Source organism: Meleagris gallopavo, chromosome 8, assembly GCF_905368555.1.
Source record: "Meleagris gallopavo chromosome 8, MGAL_WU_HG_1.1, whole genome shotgun sequence".
NCBI lineage: Eukaryota > Metazoa > Chordata > Aves > Galliformes > Phasianidae > Meleagris > Meleagris gallopavo.
Genome location: NC_139411.1, coordinates 7,471,248 through 7,494,742, shown reverse-complemented (window position 1 = coordinate 7,494,742; position 23,495 = coordinate 7,471,248). Strand labels below are relative to the sequence as shown.

Below are 23,495 nucleotides of genomic sequence, written 5' to 3'. Positions count from 1 at the left end.
TAAGGCTTTTCTATTATAGTTCAGTGATTTGATAGGAAATATAGTAGCTGCCAGTTCTGTTCTACAGAGGTCAAGTTTGTGTAGCCTTGTTGTTACCCTGTTTAAACGCTTTGCTATTTCACACAGTACGGTGGGTAACCGAATGTAGCTAGCAGATGAGAAATAAGAACTATGCTGCCAGTAATCATCTCCTATGTCTGCGTCTTTAAAAGGAGAAGATCATGAAATGTAAAATTTCCTGGACAGATTTTCTTGGAGAACAGAAAAGAGATAAAAACGGGAAGCAGCAGATGAGAAGCAAATATGTGGAATTTGGGATAGTGGGACTAGGCAGAGAACATACACAGCCTTCATTGATTTATAAGATGTCCAACATTTTAGGGGGAAACAGTTGTGCTTGTTAGCAAGTTTGCTGGAGGACTGAAGAAGCAATAATCCAGGAATACAGACAATGCATATTTTAGCTCCGTTAGAAGTGAAGCAAATGCCAGAGACAAGTAGAACACAATTGGATGGTGAGGAAGTCTAAAAGGGATTTTTCTCTTTTTCTGAAGGGAAGACTAAGGTCCACAACAATAAGCAATACTTTTTCACTTCCCTACTGTGATGATAAAAATTAAAAGATGTTTGATACCCAGTATCTTACATCTTGTAAGATGACACTAGTATTAACACAGTTGTTAGTTTTGTTTTGAGATGTGATCCTGTCCTTTTCAATGTAATTCAAAATACAATCAAATTCCAAAGAAACTCATTGACTAGAGCTAGACTTCATTTCAAAGTACGCCTGGAATACCTATAACAAAACAAACATACCTACTGTCTCTGTGAATTCGCAGCTCTGCTCAGCATGCTGTAGTGGCTTATGTAGGTTGAAATCCTTAAAGCTTTAATATCCTGGTAGGAACTGGTAAAACGGTGAAGATTAACAAAGGAGGATTCTTCTTTGCTGTGTAGTCTGACATTCTTGAAAAAGTAGAGTTTTAGATCTCTTTCAAAGCCCAGCTTCTTTGGCATTTCATCAGACGACGTCTGTCAGCCTCAGGTTGCAGTACTTTCCTGGCTCATTTATCTGCTATCTCTGATGATTTGACTTTCCCATTGTACACGCTCAACTATATGCAGGTGCCTAATTAACGAACTGCTGCCGTGGTGATGGCTGCTATAACACTGATTTTTGAAATCGGGTTATAAATAATTCACTTTCCAAGTGTGCTCTTTTTCCTACCATTAAATGCGATAGATTTATTTTCATCTGTATGTCTTGTTGATGCAAGATTAATCATGTAGTTGTAAAAAGACAATCAAGGGTCAGAGTAGATGAGTCTAAATGATACTGCATTGAAGTGATGCAAAAACCATTGTTGCAGTATGAGTCATTTGCAGTCAAACCTTCACCATGTTGTTATACTGATAGTTATCTGATGTAACGAAGATCTGTGCGCTGTTAGTACGGGAGCATGGTGTGTTGATTTGTGTTTTGTGTACTTTCTTCATTCTGAACTCAGCCAGCCCAGGTATCGACCAGGTGGTTATTGAGCTGTGTCCTAAGGCAGAGTGCCATGCCTCTCCAGGGCTGAGAGCTTTGTCTTCATACCACTCTAGTATAAAATACTTGCTGCAATGTGCAAGTGGCAGCCAGGGTCTGTGGTGTGCAAGTAGCAGGGTGCAAATTCTCATCTCTCATGTGAGGCTGAAGCATATTGCTCCTGACTGCTGTGTTACCAAAGTCTAAATTCCCTCAACTATTAATGTACATCCAGAAGTGCAGACATGAGAAGATTGACTAAGCTGTTTTTTTTGTTTTTTTTTTTTATTCCTATTACTCATCAAAATGAATATGTTTTTACTTGTGGTATCTAACTGCCCTAAATGTTGAAAAAAATAGTTGTGCACTCATTAAACCATTACTTTGCATTAAGTGCACGAGTGTAAATTCTGCTTGGTTATCGCAGTATTAATTAAGTGGTTAGAACATAGCCCTTATGGATTTAGGTGCTGTAATACAACTTCAGCTGTACTGATGCAATAAGGATGCAAGAAAATCATTTTATGTGTTTTCATTCTTTCAATTTTGTAATGTGGGCTATTCTGCCTATTCCAAAGATAGCATGTGTTAACTTCAGCTTGGGTGGGAAAAATACCACCATAGTATTTTCATAAAGATGCTAATCATCATGTTGGTTTTGTTACTGCTATCTCTCGTAGTTCAGCTGCTAGTGTTACTGGATAAGATTGGCTCCTGGTATCCTAGTGTATTCTTATTAATAGCTGCAAAGTGTTTGTGCTAAAATACTACTAAGAACAGATTTTTCCTTTATTTTTCTCTTCTTTGCTGCCTTCTGGGCATCTTAGAGAATCTTGGGAAACTGTCTTATTGTCTAATGACAATTCCTTGCAAATATTTATATTCCCATCATTTTAATTGATTGCTTTCCTCTGCAGCTAAGACGTGAGAAGATTGACCTTGAAAATACTTTGGAGCAAGAGCAAGAAGCACTAGTGAATCGTCTCTGGAAGAGGATGGACAAGCTCGAAGCAGAAAAACGGTTTGTCTTATTCAATGTATTTGTTACTGCGGGAGGTGTATCATTTAATACTTAACCTCCTGATTTAAGTATGTCCATCTCAGTCATGCAAGCACTATCTGATCTATGAAAACCTGGAGTTTAACACTGTTGTAAAGGTCTTTGTTTACATGTTACCACATGCTTGAGCGCCTAAACTAGATGAAATGAGACAGTATAAAAATTGACCTGGGAAAGCTGGGAAAGAAGAAGTTTTCTGAATTTTTTCAACAGCTGATATACTCAGGATATCTTGGTTTAGAAGTAGCTTTCTGTTTGTGGCCCAAAGAAAATAATGCGTTGTTTTAGTTTATTCTTTATATGAGAAGCTCTTGTTTTTTCCCTGCCTGCTTGGAAAAGACTTGAGCTTTTTTTCAGCTGTGCATTTGTTTCACTGAGACTTCCCTGTGTAATCAATGAATATACGGACATTATAATTCAGAAATATACAGGAAAGTTAGGCTAAGCAGGTTATCACACTAAAGAAGAATGGATGGAAAGCTTATCCTTGTCCTGGGCTCACTGAGAAGACTCCAAGAGAAGCGATCTCCAAAAGAGATCCTTCTCCAGTCAGTCAGAGGTTCAGGCCGTGATTCAGCAGTTCCCATACACTTCCTTCTATTTGTTCACTAGAAAATAAGACAAGGATTTTTTTATGTTCCTGGGAAAGCTAAAATTAAAAGTATGTATAAAAAGATCCTCTCTTTGCTATGTTATAAGAACTTTGCCTTGGGAGGAGTAAGGGAGAAGAGATTTCTAATTCCTTAATTTCTACTACATGTTTTAGGAGAGTTGTGCTGGTGTAACTCTGTGAATCTTGTCTACAGACTAGAAAACTATCAGAACTGCAGTTTTTGTAGTTTTATTTTATAGAGCCCTGCCCTTCCTTATGGAAGGAGCTCTGAAGAGCTACTTATATTCAACAGTGGTAAATCCATAGCGAATAGGCCTTTGGTTGGACTTCTTTGTGCATCTTAAAGTTTTTTTTTAAGCTAGATTATTTGTGATATAATTTATTTTGGACTGCATGCCTTCTTTCCAGGATATATGGTGGAGTCATAGACTGTGCTGTTGTGTGGTACTTGTGAATAGCAAGCTGTGCAAGTGCTGTGTTTGTGTAGTAATGTCCCTGCTCTTCGGGGCAAACTTGGATCTGGCCAGTCAGCCTTGTTCAAGTGAAGAACAGTTTCATGCTTTTAGGCTGAAAAAATGCATATGAAGTCAGGAACTATTCATTGAAACATGAATGTGTTCCAAGTGCTTATTTCCTTGTAAGAGTGGAAGGCAGAAAAGGCTGCATTTCACCGTACTCCTTTTCTCACCTTCATATTTATTTTTTCCCTAAGAACATGCATGTAAAAACTCAGATTAAGTGACTTTGCTTGAAAATATTTTGGGGAATAATCGTATTTTGCATGTGAAACAGAGGTAACTATGTACGGTCTGTGACTTGTTTTTCCCAAATTATATGCATAAATATTTGGCAGGGACAACATCTGAGTATCCTAAGAAGTCTATCTGTCCTTGGACAAATCTTAACTTCTAAAATTCTAAATTAAAGAAGAAAGCATTACAAATCTTCCTAAGGTTCTCCCAGACAAATATAGTAGATACTTGTATTTGATGACTTTCCTTGTGCTTACTTTGTGAGGAATTGAAAGGGTTTTCTTTTCATTAAAGCTGAAGGTAAAGTTCAAGCTGTTTTCTATTCAGAATTTTGCAGGAGAAATTAGACCAGCCAGTATCTGCTCCACCGTCACCCAGAGACATATCAATGGAGATAGATTCCCCGGAAAATATGATGAGACATATCAGATTCTTAAAGAATGAAGTGGAGAGGTTAAAGAAACAACTGAGGGCTGCACAGTTACAGCGTGAGTAAACGATTTGCTGCAAATCTTTTTAAGGATGTAATATGAGATTTGTATCTAAAATTGAGTGTGTTGTAATTTAAGATGTAAGTTGAAAAATGGAACAAGTTCAGTCTAAAATAGTTTAATGATTGCAGTATTATAACTCGTTAATGTACGTATGCAGCAGTTTGGTCTGTTTGTTTTTAGTATTATTAGAATGGGGAAAAATCACTGAATAGTTCTTGAATATATTTGAACTACAAAAAATGTTTCTATCATTTTTTTTTTCCAGAGACTTTTAGAAGCATTTCAACACACAAATACTTTCATAGAATCATAGAATGGAATGGGTTAGAAGGGACCTTAAGGATCATCAAGCTCCAACCCCACTGCCACAGGCCACCAACCTCCCCATTTAATAGTAGACCAGGCTGCCCAGGGCCCCATCCAACCTGGCCTTGAACACCTCCAGGGACAGGGCATCCACAACCTCTCTGGGCAGCCTATTCCAGCACCTCACCACTCTCATTGTAAAGAACTTCCTCCTGACATCCAACCTAAACCTTCACTCCTTAAACTTAAAACCATTTCACCTTGTCCTGGTTATCCACCCTTTCAAAGGATTGACTCCCTCCAGTTTGTAGGCTCTCTTTAGGTACTGGAAGGCTGCATTGAGATCACTCCACAGCCTTCTCACAAGCCCACCTCCCTCAGGCTGTCTTCATAAGGGAGGTGCTCCAGCCCTCTGATCATCTTAGTAGCCCTTCTGTGGACCCTGTCCAACAGCTCCATCTTTGTTGTATATGGGGCTTCAGACCTGGACACAGTACTCCAGACGGGGCCTCATGAGGGCAGAGTAGAGAGGGACAACACCTCCCTGTCACTACTGGCCACCCCTCTTCTGATGGAAGGGGTGTACTTTAATACATACTTAAGAATTACATTTTAAGAATTACATTGTAAGAGTCTAGATAGAAGTTAAAAGTTACTCAAAAGAATTAACAGCTAGCAAGGTGAAGTTCAGTTGTATGTAAGATTTGCATTTATTGGTTGCAGTTACCTTTGGATAACTGTAGCTTTGCTAAAGACTGATTGTTCAAGCAGCTGATTTGACTTCACAGTACAGCAAAACAAATAACTTTTCTTCGTCCTTGCTTAAATAAGATTACTTCAAATGTGAACAGAATAAGTAGTTGTGTAGGAGCCTTGTCTGTTCCTGTCCTGGGAGGCCTGGTGGGACCTGGCCTCTTTTTTGGTGCCCCTCTTGGGGGAAAGGAAGGGCCTGAGTGCATGTTTTAGGGTGGCAGGAAGATCGCCTGTGTATTCCTGTGGTCTGCAGGACCATTCCATCATCCTTTTGTCCTACAATTAAAATTCCCATCTGCGGTTTGTCCGCTCCACCTTTTTGTCTTTTGTGTATTTTTTTGGTAAGTCATGGTGTACTTCCAGTGCTAGATAAGGAGGTACCTACGTGGTCAGGAAGATATGGGGGAGCAGGAAGCAAGCCGAAACCCCCCTCAGCAGTGCTGGCCTTGACAGACTGACTGCAGTATTCTCCAGCAGCTCACCAGAGGCTTTCCTTACAGGCAGAGTAGGTTGCAGAGTGCTCTTGTGCAGAGGCCTTGTGCACACATTAGTGGCATTAATAATTTGTCTCAGTTAAAAGAAGATAAGGGCTGCTAATCTTTGTACTTGGCAGTTCTGCGCTGTAACCTTCGCTTTGTGCACCTCAGAATGAGAGCAAGGCCTTAGATTTACGTCATTATGCAAATCTGGCATAATGAATCTCATTTCACGCATTCTTTATTATTTCCAGGTAATTTCTTTTTGAAATACTGTGATTTAGAGTAAAAATTTTGAAGCAGTTGAAGTCGAATTCTCATGAGAAGTGAGGTTTAGGTTTAGAAATACTCTTTTCTGTTGTGAACAGGTTTAATAAAGCTGCAGAATGTATAGCCATACTGGTGAAAGTTGTGGATTTACTGCTTTATGGACTGCCCGCAAACAGGTTAAACTGAAAAGCACTTTTTTTTTTTTTTTTTTTTTTGGAGAAGTTTGATGCTTTGCAGTATGTGACTGTTTCAGAACCCTTACTGTTATACTAGAGTACTTAGTAAAGTCTACTTAGAAAATTGTTATTGTGTTGTTATATTGCATTTTCCTGAAACACTTCCAGTTTAGGAACCGTTTTGGTACAATAATAGCTGCAGATAAGTAATGCTGTTACATTTAGAAGTTGTATTTGCACAGAAGAGAGGAGAGTTGTGGACAGTTGATAGTTTTCTGAATCAGGAATATTCTTTTGACTGCAGAAAAAAGAAATAACCAGAGAGTAATAGATCACTTCTTTTTTTTATTAACAAGGGATCCATTATATACTCGATCAAATATTAGAAAACCTCACAAAATATGTTACACGTACAGTAAGTTCTGTTTTATTGCAGTAATGTATCAATATGCTGCAAGGCTTTCCTTGATGTAATTTAATCGCTTAAATGATCTGGTAAATGACTTTTCAAGTGATGCTTGATGAACTCTTTTTAGAATTGCAAACTGAGGTTATCTTTTGATTTAGAGAGTAAATCACTGCTTAGCTTTTGATACTGGTAGATGTCCTGCTGGCCAATTGAAAGCATGCTATAAAATATTTTAAGATAGCAATTTAATTGAAGTTGGAGTATTTTGTGTTACAGAACTTGTTTTGTGCTCCTTCCCTTGAAATATACCTTAAATTATTTCTTTAGTAAAATTCTTATAGATGTGCAATAGTTGAATGTGCAATTACTTGAATGGGGCAGCAGTCAGGGTACTGACTTCATGGTTCATGGTTTTGGTTTTATCGTTTTCTTCGTGACTTTTTTTCTTTGCTTTTTGAATTTGTTTAAGTACTTGAAACTTCTTTAGCTTTTTACGCTTGCTTGTAAAATTGCAGTCAGACAGCACTTTGTTTTAGTAGCTACTGTTACAAATTAGCCATAACAGTAATGTCTTATGGATGAGAATCTCGATGATCCATTCTGAACATTTTCTACACCTTCCTTCTTGAAGTAGTGGGGTAAAATTCCTGTCTCTGAAATGGAATTTGAATCAAATTTTAACAGAATTCTGAATTTCAGATTCGGAGAAGATGGCACAGTATTTAGAAGAGGAGCGACATATGAGGGAAGAAAACTTGAGGCTTCAAAGAAAATTACAGAGGGAAATGGAGCGTAGGGAAGCACTCTGCAGGCAACTGTCAGAAAGCGAATCCAGCTTGGAAATGGACGATGAAAGGTGTGTATCTTGTAGCTAATCAGGTATGTTGGTATTGAGCTTGTTAATAATTATGTGTGTTGTGTTTTACGTGCAGAATAAGTACTCATGGAAATAACTTCCATATGGGTTTCATATATGTATAAAATTTCAGCATGGTGCAGGAATACTTTGGTAGAACTATGTCAAACTTGTGTAAAATTGGACTAATTATAACAGTGAGAATTGAAAAAGTTACTTCTAAGGATTATTTAGGGTTTTGATCATGTATATCGAAATAAATATACCTATATGATTGAGCTTGAGGATGCTTAAATCATGGTACCGTTATTTTTCCTCTAACATGATGACTGTAATGAATTCTTTGAGGTAGGTACAATATTCTTACTTGTGGCAAACTTTTCTTTTGCAGAAAATAGGATACATTCTGCCAAATCTAAGGGAGTGATATATAAAGCCTTAGAGAGAGGAGACATTTCCAGAGCTGATGGGTTGTTCTTGAAGTCCAAGACATAACATGCTTGGTGTTTGTTTTTTTTAACTCTACTGCGAAATGCATTGCTTGCGCTGTCCTTACAGATAGTCCAGATCTTTTTATCTTGGTTTTACGTAATGCCTTTTAGTTTTTTTTCACGTGATAGTATTATGACAGCGTTATATTTCGAAGGTGATGTTATCTTATTTCTTCTAGCATGCCCATTATTTGTTCCAATTTTATGTTATTTTGGATTTATGGTTTTAAAAAACAAAACAAAATAAACCCACCCTCACCCTGTGATGTGTTCTGCAGATACTGAGATGATGCTTCTTGTGTCAGCAGTATATTTGTTGTGAGACATAATCTACCAGAAAAGAGTTAGATACTTTGCTTCGAGAAGTGCCCTTAAAATACAAATCAATATTTTCATTTTAATGAAATGCTAGGCAACTGATGTTTGTTGCAGTAGAATCTAGTGTCATGATGTAGTTAATACCATGTAAATAAGGGTGTAGTGAGAAACACAGGATTCTGGTGTTCAGATCTAATTTTAATAGCCTGACCTTTTCCACCAATACTTACATTGCAATAGAAATAGTCAGAATCTCTATTTATATGAATTATCAATATTCATCTAAAAATGTGACATACCTTGACTTTTTTTCCTACCTTTTCCACATAGTGATAGTAGTAAAAATGTGGAAAATAATTAAATAAGAGATTTCATTGTCATATTGTTTTTTTTTTTTTTCTTTTTGGTATTGCAATAACATAAGAGAATCACTCCAAAGCAGGTGTTTGCACTGTTAGTAATGTGAAGTACTTAGGCATGTGTTAGCGTGGTTAGTCTTAGAAGGGAACTGCATAGAGAAAAACTGTAGAACAACATGCAGTAATGACTTAAAATTGTAAATCTGTCAGCTTCCTTTGTTTTCCTAAAAATGATCATGCTGACAGATCAGTTATCCAGATTTTTTAGTTGCACTGCTAGTGGATGATACTTATGTGTGTTTTTTTTTGTGGATGGGGTAGATGAAGATGCTTTACTGGATTAAAAACACATAGTTCTCCCAAAATTTTCTGAACTTGACAGCAGAACCTTTCTTTTTCCTATTACTGAAGAAAATAAGATGGAGATTTCTAAACCCAAGAGGCATACAAATGGTATGTAGTTATTCCATTTGGTGTGCTCTAGGTGACTAGGAGGACTAGACTATTTATCCAGAATAAGATTGAATCGTAAAGACCACTGCCTTGCTGTAATACATATATTGTCTGCATTACAAAGTCTTTTTGTGTTATGAAAGTAACCTAGTCAGTTCAATTTTGCCAGTGCTGCCATTGGCATCTCTTTGGGAAACTGGTATTTAAGTAAAGCCCTAATTTGCCAGCGGTTGTGCCTAATGGCAGCTACTATTGTTACTTTATCTACCTAAGTTTAAACCAACTTCAGCATTGCTACAATCTGTTAGGTGTTGTGGTTTGGTGACTGAATATTTTGATTAAAAATTAATTAAATGCAGTGTCAAAGCATTTATCAGATTGATTAAGAACTGCCATGCAGAGCTCAAAGCTCTGAGTTCCATTGACTAGAAAGATATTATAATATTTTTTTTTACACTTACTGAAAGTAAGTGTAATAACTAAGAATTTCTGAGCAGCACAGTGGTAGATGGAAAAGAGTATTTAGCTAGCTAATTTTGCCTGCTGTTCTGTGAAGTCCAGTAAAGAAACACAGGTAGATGTGCTGTTAATACGAGGCTGTTGATTTGCAGCCTTATGTACAGGCGGAAATGAGCAGAGAAACTTCTGATCTACACAGTGATTGAAAAATCTACAGGGAGGAAGTGTAAGCAAGTAAACCTAAAAGCTAACATTACAATGCTATGGAAAAAATACACAAAATTGCTTCTGAGATAGAAACAGTGAGTGGAACTAGGAGCAAGTGGTATGATTCTTGTCCTGTTATGTTGAGTAGGACTAGCACTTCATGGTTGTGAAGAAACTTTCCTTTATTCAGTGAAGAAAGTACAAATAAAATAGCCACTAAAATAGTTACAGGTGGAATAAAATGCCACCTGTTTATTTTATCAAAATGAAGTGTGGGAGGCATCTTGATACACAACCTACAAGTATCTAACAGGTGAAAGTGCATTCAAAATAGCTCTCTGTTCCTATGGCAAAAGACATGATGGGCAGATGGCTTAATGTTGAAGCTAGATGAATTCAAATAGGAAGCAGGACTATGAGACTGACCTGCTCTTGTAACCAACTGTCAATACTTGAGTGGCTTTTCTCCCTTTTTTGTGATTAAAAATTAATGCTTGAATGTCTTTCTGGCAATAGGTGCATTCCTGTGAGACAAGGTACTGAGTTCAATGTAGAAATTCTAAAATGTAATTGTAAAATGCAAGACTGTAGTGTAGGTCAAATGGAATGATGTGGTCTAAACCCCTGACCTTAATATATATATTATTCCAATTGTGCACAACTTGTACAGTTCAACTGCAAATGACTGTAAGTCCATCTGTTTCCATTGGTAGCTAAGCCAGTATTTGAATGTTCAGCAATGAATTGTTCCTGTCATGGCTTCCCTAAAGGTGACTGGTGTCCTACACTAATCTCATGTGACTCTTACAGGAATTGAAAATGCACAGTGAAACATTTAAAGCGTGGCACATTTTAAAAGTTTAATCTAATTATTCTTTGCCTTTTTTTGTTAGATATTTTAATGAGATGTCTGCACAAGGATTAAGACCTCGCACTGTGTCCAGTCCTATCCCTTATACACCCTCACCAAGTTCTAGCAGACCTATATCACCTGGTAAATATTTTACCCAGTTTCTAAAATTTTTGTATGCATCACATAGTAATGTGCCCTGGGTCAATAGCCTTTCAAAGCTAGTCTGGGGAAAAAGTGCATTGTAAATGTAATAATAGATTTGCCTTTAATTTCTTCTACTGCAGCATGTGTTTTGAATGGTTCTGTTTTATGCTGTGATCAAATTATTAGAGGTCAGTTAAGTAGCTATCATTTTAACTCCTCCCTACCTCCCCTGCCTTCCCCATAGCTGCATTGCTTTCATTCCAGTACTTATCCTGATTCCCCTGACAGACTAGAAGTGAGACTGCTGTTGTGCTTTGAATCAAAATGTCTTGTAGAAATCTAATCTTGGCATACTGGAAATAAGTTCATTTTCATTTCTCTTCACTAGAGAAATGGCTTTGACATTGCTGCCAATTTATGTTTTAAAACAATAACAATAAAATTAAGGATTTCTGTCCATAGTACTTTATGTATTAAAGGCAAACTAACCTTTTCTGACTATAATAAATGGATTATATAGTCCTTGGAATTTCAAAAGAACCTGAATGGATTACATCTGACCTTAGATGATTTCATTTTTAATTACTGAATATATTTTTAAGTCAAAGGAAGTGTATTTGTGTTGACTTATATAAAATTCATTAGAAATGCCACTGGATATTTGTTATAAATTGTTGGCCGTGGATGATAGGTGATGGTCACCTATTCATTTGCATTTAACGAAGTGAATCCTGCATGCTCTTGTTTACAAAGTTCACTTTTAGAGCCTGTCAGAGTCCTACCATAAGAGCAAAGGAGATGTGCTCACTATTGATACATTCTACAGAGTGGGATTTAGACATTTGATTACATAGGTCTGCTAGAACATAAATAGTGTGTTTAAACTCTTTAGATTTCAAGATTGACTTCAGTTTTTCAGAAAGACTGAAAACAGTTTTCATCTTCATGTGGGTAAAAGAGCAAGCATGTATTTTTCTGACTTATGACTGATAGTTTAGTTTTTTTTAAGAGATTTGTTTGAGAGGTGAGCCAGATCACTTGGCTTTTAATGTTCTACTAGATATGCTACCACAGAAATGATACGTACCTTCTTATCCTTTGCCTCTGTGTGTGTGTACAGAGATACAGCCATACTAAAACTGTTCTCTAGCAACTGCTTTGGACGGGTATCTGTGCAGGCTTCATAATAACCCAGTACTCATTTACACATTGCATCTGCAGTCCACACAGTGTGAAAATAATAATAAAAAGTATGTGTGGTGAAAATTCTCTGGCAGCTTATTCTAAGCTTACATGCTGGATTTCCTAGAAATGCATGCTGATGTTTCAGAGCGGGAGTGCTCTTTTGGTTCATTGTTTCTGCACTGGGACTGTGGCAGGTTCCTTGCTTGCTGTGGGCTGTTGGGTCAACTTGCCTCTGCTCATGGGAGGCAGAGTCCTGCGTTCTTGTGGGAGTTATTCCTACAGGCAGGGGATGCTGCAATGCAGTCTGAAATGGAGTTAAAAATAGCATGGCTGAAATCATCATTTCCAACAGAGCTCACAATTTTTTTTGGTGGTTGTACAGAAGATATTCCAACCGAGCACTTCTGCACAGACAGCTATATTGCTCTCCTTCACAACTGATAAATTAATGTCCACAGCTGGAAAGTTTCAGACTTCAGAAAAACAAAAGCAGCAGTTTGCTAGAGAACTAATGAGATCACTAGGGAATTTCACACAGTTGTCTGGTATGTATGAAAGTAGTAATTAATGAAAACAGTTTGTTTTTAGAGTGAAGTAGTAAGACTGCAAGAAGTATCAGCACAGAAAATACGATAAGTGTTTTGCATCAACTGATTATATGACCTGACACATTGGGTTTTTTGAATAAATGATTTGCTTGAATTTTTAGAGACATAATTTGAAACCAGCTAAAAATGGTATAAATTTGTGTTAGTGAGTTGGGATTAACGGGTCAGATTCTGGCTCCTTATTTTTGAAGCCTTTTGAGCTTGTGTGGCTTGAGATGCTGCTTTTGAGGACTCTTTCAAGCAGCACGGCTGCAGTTTATAGCACAGTGCATGAAACTGCTATTCCTAGGCAGTTGGGGAATGGTTGCTGTAATTACTGATTAGTCATTGGTGTAGTTAAAGTGTTGTATGCTTTTCTTCTGCAGCCAGGCTAGATGGGTATTTTAGGCTGCAGAGCTGTGGATGAGCTACCTTGCATGTACATGCATTACTGTTATCACTGATTTGTCTGCCATGCAGATTTGCATTTCTGAAGTTTTTGAAGCTGATGTATCCCAAAGGAATCCAAAATTGTAATATTGCAAAGATGACTTGACATGTTAGTTATAAAATATGTGCTATGCAGACAATTAGATTACATAGTCAAAAATGAAATTAATTTGTTATCTGAGTTGTTTAGCTACTCTAAAGTGATGGATTTGCTCACAGTTTGCACTAGATGTACATTGATAACAAAGCAGAATTAAATGTAGAATAGAAGGAAGCAAGCGTAGCATAATATGTTTTCTTGTACAGCTTTATTAGTGATCTGAAGCTTTTTTGTTGTTTGTTTTTGCTTTTCTGAAATGTCTCATCAAGTACAGGCACAAAAGAGGGTATATGCAGTTAAGGACAAAGCTTTAGTGATGAGGGTGTGTACTGTATCTTTACTTACACTTGATTGTGTTGATGTAGTGTGAGAACTGCTAAATTCAGTGAGGTGTTGTAAAGCAGTTTTTAATTTCTAATAGTAAGCAGCTGAGAAAAGAGTTGTCTACTATCTTACTGACATATTTTCCAGAAGGTGAGGGTGAGCTAAAAGTTTTTGAAAGCTTGCTGTTTTGAGGAATAGTCAAAATGGTCTGAACACTTCCAAGTTTGAATTTCATGCACTTAGCTGCTACTGTTTCTTCTCACCTTGGTTCACCATACAAATACTCTGCATTTTTATAAACTGGGATTTACAGAGAGGAAGTGTTGAGGTGGGAGGACTTGATATTAGCACTTCTGAATATTATGGTCTCTTTAACACATTGATAAAACACATTGTAATTTTAGATGTTGGCTCTTAGTGTGGAATATCATCCCGTAACTCCAAAGATCTTTGGGATTCTGCCTATAAACACCAAGGCAAAAAAGTAGGCAATCTAGGCTGCTATTGGTTTGGATGCAGAGCTGCTCTGCCTTGAAGGAAGCACCTCCAGCCAGTTTCTTTGATGTAGTTTTTAATGTCCCAGTGCTAGATAGCTTTTCCAGACACGACATGTCTACTTCTTCAGAATGCATTTTGTCCAGGGAGTGATTTGTTCCAAGGAGAGATGGAAAGTTGCATGGAATATCTGTGAACTGAAGGTAAACTTACAAGGGAGACTTGTTTATGTTAAGTGAAAATGCATGTTTAATGCTGTGTGATGTGTGTTTTCAAACACCTAGTAGTTTACTACAGGAAAAGAATGAAATAAATCTTGGATCACTCTTTTCAGTGCAATGAATTTTTTTAGGTGTCTAATTTGGCAGCAGTTATTTAACTCATCATTGTTTAAAAATGATCAAAAAACACTCCTAAAACCCCTTTTTTTTAAAAAATAAACAAGAATATTGATGTTACTTTTTTTTTAACAACTTTTAGGTCTGTCATATGCAAGTCACACAGTTGGTTTCACACCACCAACTTCACTGACTAGAGCTGGAATGTCTTACTACAATTCCCCAGGCCTTCATGTGCAACATATGGGTCCATCCCATGGTATTACAGTAAGTATTTTAACAAAGCAAACAGTTGTTGCCAATGTCAGTTTAATTTTTTGTAAGTTATGATTGCTTGTCCTTAAGCTTTGTACAAAACAGTTTTTTTGTGTTTGTTTTTGTCTCCTTACTCCAAGATATCTATTGCTGCTTTCTTCAACCCTGGTTTTCCTCTTCACCCCTCAGAAACTGATTCTTTTTGAAGAACCTTATTTTCCGCAAAAGAATAGGATGTATTATCATCTTAAGGACAGTAATAGGTATCATCTTATGGATCAGCAGGCAGGATGTGAGAAGTGATGTTCTAAGCTACTGAGCCTATCACAGGAAGTAAAAACACTGCTTTCATTTTTCTCCTAGTCTCCACCATCTGACGGATGAGTCATCTGAGGTTGCTCCAAGCTCAGGTTTTCTCCAGGATGGCACACAATGCTACCACCATGTCACTGTAACAGGCAGTTAACTCTTATTTTCTATTCTCATTGGCAAAGAAGAAAGTTAATATAATAAACATTTGCTAGGACAATTTCTCAGTATCTTTCAACTGGATTTATTTCCTTTTTAACACTGTTATTTAATGCATTTCTACCTAATTGAGTTTCTTCTCAGTATTTGTGGAGTTTTATGAGCAAACAGAGGCTGAGTATTAACCATCTTTGGAAAGATGGCTTGTAGTTGGTGTGTCAAGACCATTTTGATTTTTCTCAACAGATATGGTTGAGTATAAATATTATTCTGTAAGGTGTTTTCTCATACTTGTCGTTCTCAGATGTGAAAACTTGTTTCAATAGAGTATTTAGTAGAATGCTAAAATATGTCTGTTTCTAAAATTGCTTAGGTAAACATGCTAAAGTCATGGCTAATTCCAGTGAACAAATGGAAGTGGGAGCTATATACTAGTACTTAAAACAGGAGGCTGGAGCTCAGCAGGAGGGTAGAATCCTAGTCCAGGTCCAGCCCCCTGCTGTAACTAACCCCAGGTTAGCCACAGGAAAATCTTCTGGAAGACCTAAAGCCTAGTTTTATAAGTAAGTTTTTGAAGGAACTTGTTCTCTTCAGTCTCTGTGGAAATGCTAATTCTACTCTTTCATCTAATATAAATTAATTGGGGTCTCACTGAGTCACTATAACAAGGACAACTGCTAGGACAAAATACTGTTTTGAAGAAGGTGCGTTAAGTGGCTCTTGGCTTTGTGTTGATGCTTAGGCCGGTTCCCTTCATGTTATTAGATGTATGCAAAGGCAATAAATGATTTTAAAATGTTTCAGAAACATCAGTCAGTTGTTGATAATCCCTTGACTTTTTCCGTAGAAGGTACAACTAATCTATTGTACATAGTTGTGCAGACAAATAGATACAATATACATTTTTTGATCAAACTGCTATTTGCTTCTTGGTTCTTCATTTTTAACATCCATTATGGAATAAACTGAGTTTATATGTGAAACATTTAGTGTAGCACTGTAACCATTCTTCTCCACAGAGCTGATTGACTTTGGTTGGTTATTAATTGTGGGTGGGTGGTTTGTCATACCATGAAGTTCCGTACTGGTAAGTAGTGACCGTTTCAGTTTCAAAACTGCAGAAGTTAGTTCTGCAGTGTAACTTACAGTTGTCACATTGCTAACTTTTAAGATTCTTTTCTCCTCACTGGCTTGTAAATATAAACTGGGTTTTAAATCTTTGTGTTTAAATGTAGAGGCTGTGGCAGATCTGTGATTTGTGTTGAGGGGGGAGCTTTCTATCAACTGCTTTCTTCTGCAGCTCAAGGGATTGTGGTCTTTGTTGTGTGATATTTGTTCTCAGAGTAAAAACTCGAGTTATGCTTCAGTCTTGCTCCAGTATGCAGGTTAGGAGTCTTTAAGAATGCTAAAGATTCCAGGCAAATGCTTTGGCATTCAGGACATTCCCACACTCAGTCACATACTGCATATTTGGACTTGATGTGCCAGCAGTGTAAATTTAAAAGTTCATCAGTGCCTGCTGTTGGGCTAGCACAACTGAGAAGTACCATCCTTTCGGCGTCTCTTCAAGTCTCTTTTATAGGTTGCAGATCATCAGAGGTAAACATATGTTCAGGACATAATGTCTTACTTTCATTTCCTGCAAGCTGACTGGAAAGAATGCATGTTTTGTTTGATTTCAGAAATACTTCCATTTTCCTTTGCTTTCCGTTTTAGAGAAACAATGTATTTTACATAAAAAATTGTACTGTGATTCTTGCAGTGTTTGAAAGTGATTCTCCCCATGTAATTGTTTTTTTTGTTTTTTTTTTCCTTTGCCAAGCTCAATACATTGATTAGAGGACTTGCACCTAAAGTTGTTAAGGAATGCGTTAAACATAATTTCAATATTTGTTCTGCAGAGGCCTTCACCACGAAGAAGTAACAGCCCTGACAAATTTAAACGTCCCACTCCTCCTCCTTCTCCAAACACGCAGACCCCCGTGCAGCCACCTCCGCCACCACCTCCTCCACCTGTGCAGCCTACGGTCCAATCCGCAGCATCGCAGTCAGCCACTTTTCAACATTCAGTGCATCCCTCCTCTCAGCCTTAGTGCATGTGCTCAGCAGTCTGTATGTCAGAATTGGACTCATAACATGGAGCAGTTTACTAAAGCCAAAGGCTTACTTGGCATATTTGGATTTGACTTATTTGCACTGAGGTTATATAGGCTTCACTGTTAATTGTGTTGTAAACGTTTGTATAAAAATGCAGCCAGTGTTGTGGGTCTACAACACTAACTTAACAAAAATTTCCATCAGTGTTTACTTGAATTACATGTATGTCCATTCTCTGGCTGGAACATTTGCAACTCTGTTTGGTAATACGGCATTATGTCGTTTTGCTTGGCTCCAAAGCTTCATTTTCCTGGCTTCTAGGTTTGTAAAATTAAAGGGATACCTTTCTATATTTTTTCATGACAATTTGCATAAAGTGAAAGGCATGATGGGCTATCTGATAAATTCTGAAACATTACAGTGTTTTACCAAGCTTGTGGAAAATTAGCACTACGTTTCAGTCATTTGAAATAACAGCTTCTAGCGCAAAAGTGAGTCAGTCACCCTAATCAGTGCCCAAGACACATACTCTATTGTATTACATAGTAAATAAGCTTAATTCAGCACACAGGACACATCCATACTTCTGTTTAAAAACACCTCAAACGTATGGTGCAGTCTGAATTTTAAGGAGAGGGAGCTGACTTGCTGGAGTATATGGAATGTACAACTTGTGGACCTTAAGATTTGATTATTTCACTTGACGTTTACATTAACCTGTAAGCTGTCCATACGGTGTGATCTGTCACAGTTAACTTAGAGCTCTAAGTGTGGTCCTGCCCACAGGTTACTGATAGCTGATTGAAGTGTGCTCTTTGATTTTTTTGCTGCAGAAGGCAACATGATTGTAGAAAACAGCTGATTATTTTTTTTTCCTTGTTAAAATATATTAATTGTGATTTCCCTAAAACAAAGATTGAACAAGTATTTGAAATGTTCAAGTCTGTTAGATAATAAGATATACAATGAGCATATAGGAATATATTGGCATAACAGCCAAAAATGTTGTATTACTTGGTAGAAACAGAGTACAAGAAAGTAGCACAACATGGCACTAATGAATGCTTATTTAGCAGCCTAAGCCGGTACAATGTATAAAGAAATGTGTTTCAAATACATTCTTTGCATTCATTTAGCACAAATAAATTGTTTGGTTTCACTTTGCAGTGGAACAAAGTGTCACTTCTTGGTATTGACATCTTGCTCAGTTTTATTTTTCCTGAGGTTCCTGTTGAGTACTGAGGTTTATATATTATTGATGATTTCAAGTGGTTTACCTCATCTATACGGATATGTGGGCCATGGAAAATGACAAGAGAATGTTTATTTTATGAGAATATGTATCTGGCTATAATCAGAGCAGAACGTGAGTAATTTATCTTTTGTTTACAAAAATTTGTTTGACATGCCTAATGCTTTATTAAGGACACTTTTAAGAAGGAAGTACAGCATTCTGGTAGTATAGTAAGACTTGTACGTATATTTTCCATGTTTGCCACTCAACTATTCAGTAAGAGTTGGAGGCTGAATATCTATAAAATCATTGCTCTGAATCAAAGTAGTAAGTTAAAACAGTGTTGTTAAAGGTTCAGCTTAAGGCAAAACTAGAATTTATTCACTGTATCTATGTAGTTTCGGCTCATAGAGAATTTAGAGAAATGCATACCTAGCCTATTACACTTGTTAAACCAGTATGGGATCAAGTGCATTATCAAATTACTTTGGTTATGACAGTGACTTTCTGATAAAGTGATACTCGAGATTGTGGCAGATCTACAATTCAACCAGTGCTTCTATCTGAAAATAACTGCCCGTGGCAGGTGCTCATTTTTCCACAGAGGAAATGCAGCTGTGAGCATTGCAATTAAACACAGCTCCTGAATTGGTGATAGGATTGCATGTGAGAAGATGACAGGCAGTCAGAGGTGAGACTAAGGTCAAGATAGGTAGGATTGGTTTTGTAAGCGGAAGACAAATAAAAAATATATATTCTTTTATAAGCAGGATTCCAGCTAGATCATATCACTGTTAAAAATGGTGTCCTCCTTTCTGAAGTGCTTTGAGATTTTTGGCCGTATGGCTCTATGGAGTGTGAGCCAATAGTAGTACTAGTATAAATGCTGGGGGTGGGGGAAGGCCTTTGATAATGTTGTATAAAGACCTTAAAATAGAAATTTGCCTCGAATAACATTTGATGCATATTCCAAAACTGAATTTGTGTAACTCAAGTTCAGCTGCTGTTATGAAGTGTCTTAGTGAATTCTCCATACTATTCCAATGGAACTGTTACCAGATGAAAGTAAAGAACTGCCAAATGTATACTAAATCCTGAAAATGTAACAAGCCACTAAATTGGCCTTACCTAATTAAGAACGTTGAACAAACTTGTGCTTGCAATCAGAAGTGTTAAACTCTATTTGTAGACTTTTTGAAGAAGAAAAGGAATTGTGCACAACCATGTCCTAATAAATGTAAATGGATTTTCAGTTTTCCTTGTGAATTATAGTCGTGAATTATCATTCTGCAATGGTGATTTTGTGAGAATCTCCCACAGGCTAGAGAAACTCCTTTGACAGAGAGGTCTGGCTTAGCTTCTTTATTTTATCTCAGAAGCATCTGGGTAGGTTTCTGCTGTTGTCATCATTTCTGATGCCTGTGGGTTACACGATGCATCATCGCGAGTTGTGCAAGGTCACAGAAGCGACTTTTAGCCGTGATGAACATTTTGTGAGTGTGCCTGTTTATAGCTAAAGGTTTAAAATAAATAAATAAATCTTGTGGCTGTTTCAGCAGTACTTACTTCTCTGACAACCAAACAGCTTTCTTTTTTACTTTTTCTCTCAAGGGATCTGGTTTCGACACTGGAATGCAGCTGATCTCTGTAGAGCATTGAGTTCATTTTATCCAGAATTTGTTCCAGAGGAGTTCTTTGGAAGAAGAGATGGGATTGTTCGGAGATAGTCTTCCAGCTAAAAGCCAGATAAGATTGTTTTAATTATATCTTATCCTCTAAGAGCATATTCCCAAGGCCAAAAAGGATTATCAGAGATTCCCAAGAAAGTAATGCTCAATCAAATACAGTAAGGTCTGTCTTGCTGTACCAGAGCTAAACAGGACTCCCTGTCCTGTTAAAATGCTCAGGTTCACGAATCCATGTGTCTGAGTGGAACTTCTGTGCACTTCAACTGAATGAAAAGTACAGTCTTGGAAGCAACTAAAATGTTGGAGCTTCCTGGAATCTGTGCAAGCTGCACTGTTAACAGGAGACCATTTAGACTCCATGTATTTTGTTAAATATGGAAGCTGGAAGCTGACCATGGAGCCTTGGCTGGTTTTGGCTTGCAAAGGTCACAATCTTTCATTCTCAATATTGGTTATTGCTTACTAAGAGGATGCATCCAGGGACCTCTTTAAAGTCTTATAGTGGTTTGGTTTGTTTGTTTGTTTGTTTTTTTCCCCTCTAATGTTTAGTTTTACAAGCAGTATAAGTTCTAATACTATTCCATTTTTTTTTTTTCAATGCTTCCTTTGTTTTAGTCATAGCAGATTTTTTCTTTTTGGTCTGTGGGAATCTACAGAGTATGAACTATGCAGAGCATATTTCTCCGGTTCAAGCCATCTCATAAAGAACCAGAAGGCTTATTAGTGTAAGCTATGAAATCTTGATACATGTGTACGTTGCAACAACCTCCCTTAAGGGGAAGGAACTGCCCTCTTCAAGGGAGGGAAAACAAGGCCCATTATTTCCAAATGAACTGTATTCATAGAGACAATCTGGTTTCCTCACTTCTCAAATGAAGTGAATTTCCCTCCCCGTCTTTTTTGGATTTGAACTAGATTTGTTGATTTTTATTTTTCTGTATTTTTTTTTTTTTAATTCTGTGTTTCACTGTAATAAGTACTCAGGATATCTTTGTATTCTCTTTGGATAAAAACCACTAGTCCCAGTACAAACAGAGGTTAAGAGACATTGCCACTTTGTGGATTGGAGAAAGTCACTCAGTGTGCCATCATGTGGTCTTTATGATTCAGTCTTAGTTCAAGTGGGATTATATGCTCATAATATGACTTCTCTTTTAAGAAGCTATTCCTGTGCTTGCATTAGTAATGTGCCCTGAAGAAGAGGGGGAAAATGCAGAGATTTGGTGCTGCATTAATAAGACAGCTGCTACAGTAGGGAGAATAATCTTTGTTCCTTTCCTGTTCAACTAGTTGGGCTCCAAAGAAAAGTACTACCTCGTCTTTATGTTGGGATGATGTGGCTGCAGAGTCAGAAGAAATGTAGCTATGCTAGGTTTTTTTCGGCGTATATTACCCAGACAGGAGTCTTTCCTCACTGCAGCTGGGCTCCAAAGGTTATAAAGCTTTTGTAGATGAGGAGTGGAGAGTTGGCCAGACGTTGAGGTTGAGAAAACTGCGTGTTCCTGTAGTAAGTTGCTGCTCAGAGTACTCTTTGGCTAGGCCTGAACCACAACATTTTTCAAAGAGCTGTGTTGCAGTTGTTTTTGTTTGTTTGTTTGTTTGTTTTTTAAGTTCTTGGTGCTGGTATCTAATTAAAAAAATAAATAATAAAAAAAAGTGATTCCCCTTTCCACAGAAATATTGGAAATAGTGTTCTGCTTGCAAAGGTGAGTTTTCTCACTATATGAATTAATATTGTATCTGTAAACAAAGGCATTTTATTCTAGTGGTAAAGCCTAAGCTGTCCAAGGCACTTTAGTTTGTGATTGCTGACTTTTGTTTTGGCAGGTGTTTCAGATGAAATCTAAGCCTCCTGTGGAGGAAGAAAAAAATCACCTGACAGATGTAGACTGTTCCTTTCCTGCAGAAATTCAGCAATTTCCTCAAATGCAAGTAAAAGTGGAACTAACGTCCTTGAGCTTTTCTGAAGCTTATATTTAATTTCAGTACATCGGTGATTGCTCTTAAGTGTTAAGGGAATCTCTGAAGCCTCATTCTAGGTTGGATGCGTGTCTAATTGGTTATTCCTTTGTTTTCCTGGTCCTAGGGAAGGAAGCCTGTTCAAATTTGGATCCAATTTATAAATACACTAGTCAATAACAACAGTCAAAGTGCAGATTTGTTGAGTGTGAATCCAAGTGGTGACTTAAAAACATTACACTGTGTTGGTGTGAATCAGATCTTATAATTGAAAGAACCTCAGATACAAAAGTTTGTTGTTGTTTTTTTTTAACAGGTTACATTTTATTCCTGTATTAGCTGTATTACTGCTTTGTTGTATATCTCAACGTGTTTACATATATTTGTAATTGTTACAATGTGTCTGTAATCAAGCTCATCTGTGCCTTCATGCAGACTTCCAATAAACACTTGATTTTTTTTGTATTTACTTGTATTGAAAGACTATGGGGTGGATGTATATTTCCTTCTATCTACCAGTCTGCCATCACTGGGGTGAAGAGAATGAAAACTAAGAATCAGAGAAAGATATGTGCTTTTCTACTTTTGCTGTTTTTGATTCTAGTTGGACTGTTTCTGGTATTTTCACTTAAGTGGCTGATTGGAGAATCTGGGGATTACCTTATTTGTATAATAAAGTTTGTACCTGAGATGCTCTTTGCTTTGGGTCAGATGGATATTCAAGGTATAATCAGCCATGCATACTTGATTCCTTCAGCTTTACTTCCATCTTGGAAGAGTGTAGCTCTATCTCTTGAGCTGTTATTGTCGGGAAAAATCATAGACTCATAGAATAGCTTGGGTTGAAAAGAGCCACAATGATCATCTAGTTTCAACCCCCTTGCTAGGTACAGGGTCACCAGCCACCAGACCAGGCTGCCCAGAGCCACATCCAGCCTGGCCTTGAATGCCTGCAGGGATGGGGCACCCAAAATTCTGAGAGCATCTTTCTCCTTCACAGTTAAATATGTACATTTGACCTCCAGCTTCCTTCCAGTTAGATTTCTCTCTCTTTTTTTTTTTTTTTTTTTTTTTTTTTTTTTTTTGCCACAGCAAGAACTTTTGATCTTAGTAGGCCTGCACACCTTACGGGTACTATTTGATTATTTGGGACATGGGCCCCATCGTACATTCTTGGGGTCTAAAGCAGTTTACAGTAGTACAGCTACTTTTCTATTCTGATAACGTTTGTGAGCAGAAGAGAAGGGAAAAATGTTCTTTTGCATGTATTAAAAGGTTTGCTTTCTGTTTTGTAGTTTGGAAGAGAATACCTTCCAGTTTCTTTGCACTGCTAAAGGT

General features: G+C 37.3%; 1 protein-coding gene across 2 annotated transcripts in view; it reads left to right on the top strand.

Annotated features, from left to right (window-relative positions):
• Nucleotides 1–22,622, top strand: part of CCDC6 (coiled-coil domain containing 6) — a 48,361-nt gene extending 25,739 nt beyond the window's left edge. Inside the window, exons 4-10 of one of the 2 annotated variants that reach the window (XR_014884696.1) lie at nucleotides 2,446–2,549; nucleotides 4,281–4,441; nucleotides 7,537–7,693; nucleotides 10,874–10,974; nucleotides 14,599–14,723; nucleotides 15,075–15,169; nucleotides 17,081–17,225. Coding sequence is in view for 1 of the 2 variants with exons in the window: in XM_085229412.1 (XP_085085538.1) it covers nucleotides 2,446–2,549; nucleotides 4,281–4,441; nucleotides 7,537–7,693; nucleotides 10,874–10,974; nucleotides 14,599–14,723; nucleotides 17,081–17,272 (840 nt within the window). In the remaining variant the exon portion in view is untranslated. Of the gene's footprint in view, nucleotides 1–2,445; nucleotides 2,550–4,280; nucleotides 4,442–7,536; nucleotides 7,694–10,873; nucleotides 10,975–14,598; nucleotides 14,724–15,074; nucleotides 15,170–17,080 lie in introns of both variants that reach the window. The other variant, XM_085229412.1, reaches the window with a different exon arrangement.
• The last annotated feature ends 873 nt before the right edge of the window (nucleotides 22,623–23,495 follow it).